We start from the raw sequence: 12,061 nt of genomic DNA, 5'->3' as shown, positions 1-12,061 counted from the left end.
GCAGCTGCCACCGCAGAAACTGGCTGCTTCGGCTCACTGCTGGCACGGAGAGAGCCCACAAGGCCTCCACAGCCCTAAGGAGACCCTGCTCCCCCACCGGGGCCACTGCTGGGGCACATTTGTGGCACCCCTCACGCTCTGATGTGGCAGCACCTTGGTTGTGGGGGATCCTCAAATGGCAGCAGCTCGGCCATGGGGCCTCTCAAATGGTGGTGCTTTGGCCATGGGGCACTTGTGAGGCCTCTCAAATGGCGGCGCCCTGGCCGTGAGGCACTGCGGAGCCCCCTCGCCCCTGGGACGGCGGCGGGCCCCGTCCCCCCTCAATCCTGCAGCGTCCCCGGGGCGGGCGCAGCACCAACACCCGAAGCCGACCCCGCAGGGACGCAACCCCCAGCCCAGCGCGCCCGGACAGGGGCAGCCCCTTCCGCCGGCCGCGGCGGCGGCTCCTCCTCCGGGCGGCGGGGAGAGGCGGTGCCTCGGCCCCTCCCGCCGCTGCCGCCGCCGCCGCTGCTGCTGTTGCCGCCGCCGGCCGGGCCCTTCCTGCGCCGCCCTGCCCTGCGCGGCGGGGAGCGACGTGTCGCCGCGGAGGCGCCGCGCTAGGCCGCCCGGCGCCGCAGGTAGGCAGCGGGGAGCTGCCCGGCGCTAGGCCGCGGTGCAGGTGCCTCCGCCCGCGGCAGCGGGGCTCTCCCGGGGAGCGGCCGGGAAAGTTGAGTTTCCCCGGGTGCCCTTTGTCTTTGCGGGCCGGGCCCTCCGCGGGGCGAGGGCAGGGGGCGGCCTGGGCCGTGTGGAGGGGAGGAGGGCGTGAGGGAAGCGGCGCCAGGTTCGAGGCGCGGGGGGTGCCGCCCGGTTCTCCGCGAATTTGGGTTGTGTATTTCCATGGTAACCCCCCGGTGGGAAGCGGGCGGTGTCTGGAAGCGGTGCCCGTGCGTGGCAGGGAAGCACTGAGCGTGTACGGCAGTGTCAGTGGTGGGCCGCCCCGAGCACGGCCATCGCGGGCCTCCCTCATGTGGGCTCTCTCCCGCAGGTCACCCACACGCCATCGCCGAGCGCTGGGACCACCGGGCGGTTCTCCATAGGATGCGACGGGGAGAGATATGACGACGGCCTCCCTGAGATCCTGCCGGCGTGTTCTCGCTAAGGTGCGGCCGGCTCCTCGTCAGGCACGGCTGTTGTAAGCAGTTGGTGCGGGGAAGTGGTGTTTGGAGCAAGTGTTGGGGGGTCTAATCTGTAATGCTGGCACCCATGTTAATGGCAACCGGGATGGACTGGGGTATGGAGCGCTAAAGGATTTGTTGGTTCCGAAAGCCATTTAGGCTCACAGTAGTTCCTGGGTTTATAGACAAACGGCATTTCTTGGCTTTCCTTACTGTAATTTTTCAAACACAGTATGTACTATTGAGAGAAATACCCGTATGTGTTGGTAAAATACCGACCTCCTGCACTCTCAACAAAAAATTAACTTTCTCTTTGACTGACCAGTTTTTGCCTTAGTGTTGTATTGATTCTCTTTTCTTTTTCTCTTTTTCTTATATTCTCTAAATACTTAGTATTTCTGTTACAGAGCATTATAGAATCATAGAATGGTTTGGGTTGGAAAAGTCCTTAAGTCATCTAGTTCCAACTCCCCTCCCATGGGCAGGTATACTTCCCACTAGACCAGGTTGCTCAAAGCTTTGTCCAGCCTTTCCTTGTGATCCCAAATGTGTGAAGTGATCCCAAAAGTGTAAAGTACCTATTTATAGTGCATAAAAATATTATTTGACAGCAGATTTTGCATGTGTGGTGGTTCTGAGAGTTTTCAAGTGCAGGTGTTATATTGACCTCACTGTCTTGCTGTACCCTATCTGATGGAGTCCTGAGTGAGAGGAAGGCCTCCAGACTTCTGCACAGCTGTGGCCCTCTGTAGCCACAGCTGCTTTGCAGGCCTGTAAAAGAATGCTCTTTCTAAAAAACCTGACTGCAGTGCATTAATTGTTGTAGAGGCTGCAGTAATTACTACTTTAGCATGAGAGCCAGCGTGACTCTTTGCCAAACTGTGCATAGACAAAAGCTATAGTTCCCTTGAAATCCTCTGGGCAAAAGATGGTGCTTCTGTTGGGTAGGAAAACAATGCCTAAAATGAATTAATTGACAGGAGATCTACAGTGGTCTAAGCTAAAGCTGCTGTGCATCATGTGGGCAGCCTCGCCAGCGAGGTCTGAAGGCCGCACTCTAGGAAGCGGCTCTAACTCTTCCATCCCATTTGACATCCCTGTGCCCTCAGTACTGTCTTCTCTGTAGTAGGAGTCTGGTGCATGTGTGGAGGAATTTTGCCTCTGTGTTGACAGCACAGACTTCACAGGAGGAGAAGGGGATGTGCATTTCAAAGGTTGAACAGGAATATTGTTTGCCTGAGGAGTGTCAGGAGCCATTAGAGAGAGTGGAGAAGGCAGACCACAGACTTGCTCCTTGGCAGTTTGAGCAGGAAGAAGTTGGGAAATGGAATCACGTAGGTATTGTTTCTTCTTTTGGGGCAGCAAGTCCATGTAAAAGCCACTTCTGCTTTTCTCCTTCAAACGTCTGGGGAAATGAGGAGCTGAAAGTTTCTTAAGAAGAGGAGTGAAGGGCCACAAACATCTGACCCTCATTCCAGTTGGGAGGCTCAGTTTCCTTTTGGTTTATTTTTTTATTTTATTACACTTTATTTTCTTATTCCTCATTTTATGAATGTAGTCTGAAAAAAAGAAAGGGTGAGCCTGAATGACTGTTCTACATGCATATTTCTGTTGTCTTATATGATTAAGTACGAAGAAATCTTTACAAGCACATCTAATAATTGTCTTCCCCATGTTTTTAACTTTTTGCACCCACTTCACCTAGGAACTAGGTTTTAAAAAAAGATCTGAGTAGTCTTTCAAAAGGTTAGGAATCCTTAATGTATTTCCCTCATAGTCAAAAGTGGTGGATTCATTTACTGATCAGATGTTCCAAAATACTCATATTTGGATAGAGGAAAAGCTAGGATATTTCACCTATTAATCTGGTTCTTTAACAAAAAAAAAGGAGCCACTTTGGAGGCATGTGTGTTTAAGATAGAGTATTACAGTTGGAGTAGTATGTCTGGTGCTTTCAATATGGCAGTGGGTTCTCATCAGTTTTACACAGTTACAGTAAGCAGTGGTGTAAGATCTTCCTTTTATTTGTTGGCATTCATGGCAGGGGGGTTGGAACTAGATGATTTTAAAGTACTTTCCAACCCTTACTATTCTATGAATCTAAATGTAGCATAACCATACTGGTTTTCATGTTTATAGAAATATTCTTATTGTAAATAGAAGCTATTTGAGGGATGGAAAGGAAGTGATGTGAGTACAGGTGATCTGTTTAATCTGATATGCTGTTGGGTTGGTATGAACACCACAGGAACTATCAACAAACGTTGGTAGCATTTTCTGTTGCTCACCCAAGGTAAAGTTTGGATGATCTTGTTTGCTGAGTACTTGCCCTACAGAGTGACTTTCTTCTTCCTGCAAGTGGACTGGCATCTGTGTCAAGACCACTCATTAAGACTTGCTATGAGCTCTGCTGTGCCTGCTTTTGGATAATCCCTGCTCTCGGCTTTCTGCATAATGTCAGAACTATTACATATTTTTATTTGGCTCCTTCATAGCTACTTATAGTTGTTCAGGGCTTTGGAAAGATGTGATTCTCGTAAGAAGTCACTTTTTTAGGAAATTGGTTTCAGATTAACAAACCGAGCCTAATCCTGTTTAAGGTAGCAAGTGGAGAGCCTGCACAGGGAAACTTAATGTTGGTGCAGATTGCATCAGCTTCTGTCAGACTCCTTTTGTGAAGTCAGGACATTAGTGTTAGAATTTTTGCTTGGGCTGGTGCAGTTCTTCTGCCTTTCCTCAAAATGCCACTGCTCTGTGGTCCCTGCCTTTGACAGAATTCTAGCTTGGAATGCCTGCCGGGGCTCCTTGATCTTTCATCAGGCTGCATGTACGAGCTATATGAGATGCTCATATTTCACCATTTTCTGAGAGGATAATACACACTGTAATGATGAGATGCCTGCAAAAAAGGAGTACAAAGGGATTTCACTCTCGTGTGATAGTGTAGGCAACTAATCACAAGGCTTTTCCTTTACCCACGTATTTCTACTGCTTTGTTAATTATTCCTGAGTGATTCTACCACCCCTGGCGTGGAAGAGCCTGACACATAATGACCTAAATAGCTGTAGGGAAGTCTGTTTCTTAGGCACAGAAACTGCCTTCCAATTTCAAGTTAGTGTTCAGCATTGGGAAGTTAGGTTTCTGGATGAGAAGTAGTACATTGGGTGTATCACAGATGTTTCATTTAATTGTTTTGTTCAGTACCTGAATAAAAGTGAAATACTACTGTTAAGATAGTTTGTCTACAGGGAGATAAATTGCTTTCCAGTTCTGGACAAAATATTTACACTTGTGTATTATTCTAAATAACCTGTGCAGACATGCATTCAAATAACTATGTTATTCAGTGGGGTGGGGCTTTTTGAGATGATTTTTTTCAGGGGATCTTGTATTTAAAGAAGTGAAGCTCAACTAAAGTGGCTTCAGCTGGAGAGGGCAAAAGAAACCGATACAAAATACAAGAACATGAAAGTGAGATGCTGTTTGACCCTGGCCTTGCAATCTACCCACAGTGCTTTGCAGTGGAGATGCAGCTGTCCTGTTCTTTCTTTGTATTCCGATCACTTTTTTTCTTACCTGTTTCCCTGTTTGAGAGGAGCATTTTGAGATGGCATTATAAAAGAGATGATTAAGGGGATGGTGGTGGTGCCATTACTCTTTAAGCTATTCAAGTACTTTTGCGCTTCCACAGTTCCCATTATGTAGTTTGCTGAGAAAGTTGCACAGTCTGGCTCAGCTTGGCACTGTCCAAGGAGCTGCAGAATGGGCAGGATCGTAACAGCACATGTGGCTGAGCAGGGTTGATGAGAAATGCACATAACTCATAGATAGCTTCCTTGTCAGTCTGCTTTCATACCAGCAAGGCTAATCTAGAGGGTCATCACTCACACTAACTCTGCAGAGAATGCATACCCTCAGTGTGGGAACATGACGTCTGGGATTCTATTAAAAGATGTGTAGAATGCTCTAAAATCCATTAATATAAATATATGAATATAAATATATGTATATTTATTAGGCTTTCAGAAAAGTTGGACTGACACAGGCTCCTCTCCAAGTTGCGTAAGGAGGTTTGATGTTGGAGCATGTGCCAAATGCAGATGGCTTGCCGTGGGGACTAGTCACAGTCACTCTGACTCTAGCCTTGTTGTCCACCTGACAATCATCTGCTTCTTAGTGTAAAGCCCCGGGATGGAAATAGGTGTTCAGAAAGAGCTTGTGTTAGCAGAACAGCTTCCGCAGCCTTAACCTTACTCTCTGAAACTGCTTAAACATTTCTGCTGAAAGCTAACCTTTTTGGCTCTTCCACTGAAAGAGGGATGTCTGTCTTGGGGCACAGGGACAAGGGTGGAAATTTCAGCCTGAGGAATTTCAGCTGGTTGAAAGAAGTGGAAACGTTGTGTTAGTCCAGGCTGGTTCACAGTCTTCCGAAGGTGGTGTGTACTTTCCTCATACCATGGTTTCCTTGTTACAGATTAAATCCTGCTGATTTAGCAGAATGAGCTGTATAATAACAGCGTGGGAAAGCTAACCTTTGAGGACAGAGTAAATATATTAAACCAATAACAGGCATGTTGTTAGTTGTCGAGGTCCTGGAAGGAATCCCGTGTGCATTTTTCTCTTGTAGTTAGATTTCAGGTATCCTTTTCCTTTTAAGTATCCTTGATATTTATCACTTCTAGAAATGGTGAAATATTTTGCTTTAGGGTGACTTGTGGGTGGCTTCTGATGGTTTTGTATTCCAAAGGGTGTTGGGTAACCAGAGCAGTACTTTAAAATGTTTTGATTTCACTCTTGTTGCCAAAGCCATGAAAAGCAGCCGAGATTTTAGCATGCCATTCATATTCATAGAGAAACTTCTCCTTGCCTTACGTTTGAAATGCAGAGGGTACCTCTTGGAAAGTACCTAGTAGTGTCCAAGTGCAGCTTATTTTGTACAATGTGGAATACTTAAAGGAGAACTTGCTCAGTGTTGTGTGGTCAGTGGAGACACTGGGCTGTCTCCCCTGGATGCTTAGCTTCTCTTCTCAGATGTTACTATTTTTGAAGCTCAAGTTTGGAGAGCACATTCTATGAATTGTATAAAGAACTGGAGCTAATAAGCAGCATGTTCTTGGGTGTCCCTTGTAATACCAGTTAACTTATCAACATTACCAATTTTAAATTGAAGGTATTATTAGTAGGTTGTAGATTTATTTTCATATAGGAGGGAGAGCACAGAGAAGGGAGAAATACAGGTTTCTTCAGTACATGAATTGAGACTTCAGGCACCTTGCAGGGGTTGTGCTGGATCATAAGTCCTAATTTGTATTATTAATACAAATTTGTATTATTAATTAATATAATAATTTGTATTATACAAATATAATTTGTATAAATATATTTGTATTATACAAATTATAATTTGTATTATAATTAATATTAATTTGTATTATAAATACTAATTTGTATATTATTAATACAAATTACAGTTTTACAAACCTAAGTGTGTGCACATGAAAATTCCCAATAAAAATTACTAACTCATGGAAAGCTGTTACCTTAAGTAAGAAATAGAAGATTGTTTGACAGTGCTAATGGGAAACTGTCCAGAAATGAGGAAGCACAAACTTAATGTCCATGAATAGGTGAAACTTAGTTTGCACCTTCTCTAATACTGTGTTTATGTAGAGCGAACACTGGATGTTTTGGTAGCTAGAGCGAACACTGGATGTTTTGGTAGCAAAGATTTACCACCTGAAAAACAGTGTGCAAATGACACAGTATGGAAAGGCAGTTTCTCAAGAACTTCCTGCAGATCTCAGTACTTACAGAAACCGGCACATGCTCAAGAGTTATAACCATCCTGTGTAATTAATTCTGAGTAACAGACTTTGTTGTTGTGTTTTTCTTCTAACTGCTGAAACCTCAGGTGTGAAACTCAAGAGTCATAGTGTAGTCATCGCAGAATTAGCTTATTAAAATTCATGTGATTAATACTTTACTAACTGCACAGATCTTCTACTTTGCTGACTACACAGTATCCAAGCATGTGGTTATTTATTACATTTGTCTTCCCAGTCATTTTATTCCATGCTGTACGTTGTACAGCTGTGTCATATCATAGTTGCTGAGCATGTTATTGAACAAGGGGATTTTTAAGAGGAAGCTGTAAGATTTTTTTGAGTATGAAATGTTAATCTTCATGTGTTGGGGCTGTAAAAATACCATAAATACAAATCAACAAAACTGTGTTTGTTGTTGCAGTGGTTGATTTTTATTTTTTGTAAAAATGTGTTTTAACATTTGACTTAATGTCATTTTTTAAGTGTTCAAAATAAATTTAATATATTGAAGGCATGTTGCAGATACAGCCATTATCACGTGTTCCAACTTCCATCATTACTCTTGTATCTAACCCCTAAAGGTTTTTTTTATTGTGTTAGTAATACACATCGCTAGATAAAATGTCAGTAAATTATGGTGATTACTGGAGACAACAGAGCTAATCTAACCCAATTTTATCCATATATAATATAAATATTGGTGTCATTAAGTTACACAGTTGCATATTCTTATTGCTGCACATATGCTCTTCTAAGTAGGAAGCTCAGGGGACTCACCATTTCATAATTCATTCTGCACAGCTCGTGCAGTTAACTACATTTACCTGCATTGCACTTGCATTGAAACTTGAGTGAGTGAAAATATTTTGCAGCAGTTTTGTTCTGTGTTAACGCTGAGTTGTTTGATGGGGTTTTTATGTTCAAATCAGCAGATTTATATATAGTTACGTATTTTTAAATGCTGATTCAGAAGGTTGGTTATGGATTTGTTTGTCTATAAAATGTTTAGTAGTGTAGCACAAAGAATAGCTGTTCTCTTGGTGAATAAATTGAACTGTTCTTCAGTTGTGTGCAAGTTAGTGTACACAGAAGGGCTCAGGTATAAGGCAGGATTTTTGTCTTCGTATAGGCTTGTCACAGATTCCTTTATCATTTAAATTTAATTCAGATAATATTGTTCAGTTTTCTTTCTCTGAAGTGATATTTATTAGGCTAATTTAAGGACTGCAGTTTGAGGAATGCCTGGTTTGGGGCAGTACAGATGGGTTTATTCCTGTGCAAATGTGGCTGTTCATTGAGGTTAATTATCCATAAGGTTCTGACTTATGAGGCTACTAGAATAGCTGCTAACTATGAATAATTTAGTATAGCATCATATTGCATGCCACTTAAGAAGGCCTCTGCCTGTGAATCCTTATATCTTGTTGAAATTCACTCAACAGTATGAAGGTTACTGCTTGCACTGATATTTTATTGTACTCTTTTCGTTCTATTTTAAGATTTGTCTGTATAATGGCAATGTGAATAATTTATGGCACTAAGTAATCTGTGCAAGAGTAGGCATAGTTTGTTTTTGAAAAGCTAGTCTTCAGTGTTGTCCTTTATTTTAAATCTTGGACTGGCATAACACAGTTAGTTTTCTCCACTGAGATTTATGTAGTTGAGACAATTCATGTTGTAGAATATGCTTCATTATGGGGAAAAATGTGAGGCTTAATGAAAGACTTGCTAGCAAGAGTACGAGATTTCAGTGCTTTCTACAAATTGCCTTAGTTGCTCATACATCTGGCTAGAGCAGGCTGTGTCTCATATTACAGAGGCTTTTTCAGGAGAAAAGCTGCAAATGCAGAACTTTGAAGCAGTTCCAAGTGCAGATAAATTTACTGTATGCCTTTAGGAGACTTGATCATTGTAACTCAGCACTGGCTGTGTTTTTTTGAGAATGCAATAATGATGGTGTTTTGTCTTTAACGTATACTACATTTTTTTTCACAAAAGCACCCAAAAAAATTAGGGAAAAGCTTCATAAAGAAAGAAGTTGTTTTGGAAGTGTCGAGGGAAGAACATAAGAACATGAACATGCAACAACAGTAGTAGAGCAAAATGTTTCTTTGGAGCTTTTTGGGGAGAGGAACTGATGCTTTATGATATTTAAGAAAGGGTCTGTCAGATGCCTGGAAAGGGTTTTTCCCTTTCTGACTTCTTCCAGATTTCCATTAGTGCTGCCATTCTTTATCTCGACTAGTAAGTTTTTCTGGTATAAGAAAGAAGGGAATCCCCTTCCAAGAGAACCTGGGAGATGGATTTTCAGGCCTTGTGCAGCATTTTTAGAATGCTGCTCTGTTTTTAACTTTAGTTGACTTTCAAAAAGTCACTTTTAAAAGTAACAGTAGAAGCACATTATCCTCCTTGTCTTGCTGTGTTGTCAGATGGAAAAGGAGATGAGCAAGTGGTACCCAGTGGACAGCGTTTTGGCCAGAATACTTGTTTGTTAGTCATTATGGGCCCGTTCATTAGGATGCTCTATTACAGCTGTACGTATCTTAACTCTTCTCTTGAGTTATTCTGTAGGACACTTGCAGTCTCATTTAGAAAGGAGAACTTTTATTTTTTCTGTTCCAAATGAGATTTGTGGTGCTGTTACAAGCTGACACGGTGATGTACGCTCATCCTTTGGTGCCACTTCAGCGATTGAAGATAAAATAGGCCTTTTATCTTTTTGTGCTCCTTCACAGAGTAGTGAGTAATTTAGGTGTCCATTAAGGGTTGATAGTTCAACACTAAGATCTTGCTAGCTGTGTTTATTTCTCTTTGAAGGTGAGGAATCATATCAGTCCCTTTGAATGGGCACTCTTTGAGCTGTACGTTATGGGGGTGTTTTAATAAACTCTCAAACCTCTAATAGTTCTGCAGTTTACTACTGACTCAACCCATACTTTGATGGAAATGCAGCTTTGTTTATAGATGGAAAGAACTCATTACATTGTTCGGCCCTGGTGTAAAATTTGTAAGGCTGCTTATTTTCAAATTGAGAGCTTAAAATCCTGAAAGCTGAAAATTAGTGGGATGTTCCTTACTCCAGAGCTTTTTGAATTATTTTTTAGTTGTCTACTCTCTGCAAATACTTTTTATGCTGAAGTAAACTATAATTTATTTTACTAGGAAGCCATGAAAAGTTGAATTGTCAATTTTCCTGATTCAGGTGACAAAATATGTATGTGTTTTATGGGTAGTATCTGCTCATGCTTTTCTGTTGTGCTTGTATTCTTCAGATTCTGATTTGTCTGAAATCTGATTATTTCAATTACTAGAAATCATGAATAATATATGGTGTCTGTGGGTAGCTGTTGCTTGTCAGAACCAGGAATATAGGTTGCAGGCCTCCTCCTTTGGGGAAAAAAGAGCGAACCTCCTGTTGCTGGGGTCCTAATGTTAAGGCAGTGCAACAGTGAGGACACAGGATACCCCATCTTCACCCATTGCCTTTCTCACTGAGGCATGTGTCTCGCTGTGGTTAAATCTCACTGAGTGTGGTGTGTGAGACCTCTCACAGGATGCTCTGCCCATCTTTTGAGTAGAGCAGTTGCAGGAAGCCTCTTTGAGGTGGGCATGGGCTTGTGAGCTCCCTCACCTGTGGTTATGGGGGCTTTTAATTGTGGCCTAAGCCCGTCCTGCAAATGAGTTAGTTTTTCTGAGGTTTGTCTTAAGTGCCAGTAGTTGCTGCTCTGTAAAGTAGTTTTTTGAAGACTGACATCAGCTGTGTCTTTTTCCTTGCCCTGCCTGGGCTGTTGTGGTTCTTGTGGAGTGCAGCCCCGAAAATATCAAAAGCAGGGTGGGAACCAGATGCAAAAGGTGATGTGCTCCCTGCAGTCACTGAGCGTAGTAGGTAGGAGGGCTGTGTGATGTGGAGGGCTCTACGTTTGTCTACCCAAGGTTTCTGCTACCAGTGAGGCAGTTCTACTGTGCATGTGTGCAGTATGGCTGCAGTAGTTACAGCAATAGAAAGGAAGAATTGCCTGAAAGTCTTTTTTTTCTTAAATGCACAATTTTATTGGTCCTGCATGCAAGAACAAGCTACTGTCCAAACCTTAAAGTATGGGAGACAACAGGCTGTGAAGTTACATTCTGCTTTTAATTTTCACCTTTAAAATAATCTTTCCCCTGTTACTGTTGAAATGTCAGTTAGTGTTGCAGTTAAAAAATTACTGTGCAGCTGACGGGGTGTCATTGTTTTGGTACAGTCTGTAACCACATCTTTATATTAAAGCCTGGATATTTATTGTTTCTTATTTAGCTTTTATCAAGTGGTGATTTTATGCAATGGCATCAAGCCACAGTTCTTCACCAGTGCCTCAGTCAAACAGCAGTGATGCTTTCTTTAAAAAGGAAATGGATGCCACGAAACGCTTTCGTCCTGTGCAGTCACTGCCTGATGTGTGTCCCAAGGAACCTACAGGTAATGTTGGTGTGCAAGGAGAGTGAAAATGGAGTTAAACTTGCTAATCCGTTGACAATTGTTCAGTTCTTGTATACTGGGTGTAGTGTACTAAACCGTAGTCTCATTTAAAAGTACACTGTAATTCTGCTTTGTACCACCCAGTGTTCCTTTGGAGCAATGGGAGAGTCTTCCTCATTGCAGCTTGCTTTCAGATGTCCACATTTATAGATGGGATCTTGCTTATGTGATTTCACATTATAGCTATGATAACTATATGTATAGCTACATGTAAGAAGAGGGTATATTCTGTCAGAGCCTGTAGCAGACCTGTCCAGTGTGCTTGGAATCTAGCTGCATTACTTCTGCGAAGTAACCCAGCCCTCTTGCAGTAGGAAGCAAGAGACCAAGCTCTGTCTCTAGCACTGTCGTTAAGTCTCTAGTGCTATTGTAAAACCAGGTTTTGGTCGCAGTTACAGCTGCAGTGCTATGCTAAATCTTGGTTTATAAAAAGGAGTAGGTGGGGTCTTAAGAATTATGAAATGTAATGCTAATGAATTTCAACTGTGCTTTGGATTTAGCTCAGATTTTTCAAAATATGTTTGTGTTTGGAATTTCTTTCTCTTCAGTAAAAGCTAATGTTGTT

At 42.5% G+C, this 12,061-nt stretch overlaps 1 protein-coding gene across 5 annotated transcripts in view; it reads left to right on the top strand.

Moving 5' to 3' along the window:
* The first annotated feature begins 542 nt into the window (after positions 1-542).
* Positions 543-12,061, top strand: part of VPS54 (VPS54 subunit of GARP complex) — a 51,903-nt gene continuing 40,384 nt past the window's right edge. For 2 of the 5 annotated variants that reach the window (XM_057423460.1, XM_057423456.1), the window contains exons 1-3: positions 543-617; positions 1,025-1,139; positions 11,275-11,436. In XM_057423460.1, the coding sequence (XP_057279443.1) occupies positions 11,301-11,436 (136 nt within the window). In that variant the 5' untranslated portion in view covers positions 543-617; positions 1,025-1,139; positions 11,275-11,300. Of the gene's footprint in view, positions 618-1,024; positions 1,179-1,529; positions 1,729-11,274; positions 11,437-12,061 lie in introns of those variants that run through there. The other 3 variants (XM_057423457.1, XM_057423458.1, XM_057423459.1) reach the window with 3 other exon arrangements.

Source organism: Pezoporus wallicus, unplaced genomic scaffold (genome assembly GCF_028554395.1).
Source record: "Pezoporus wallicus isolate ANWC-B61680 ecotype Strahan unplaced genomic scaffold, APGP_CSIRO_Pwel_v1 contig_4191, whole genome shotgun sequence".
In the NCBI taxonomy this organism is placed as follows: domain Eukaryota; kingdom Metazoa; phylum Chordata; class Aves; order Psittaciformes; family Psittacidae; genus Pezoporus; species Pezoporus wallicus.
The sequence above is the reverse complement of the archived record's forward strand: the minus strand, read 5'-3'. Positions and strand labels throughout refer to the sequence as shown.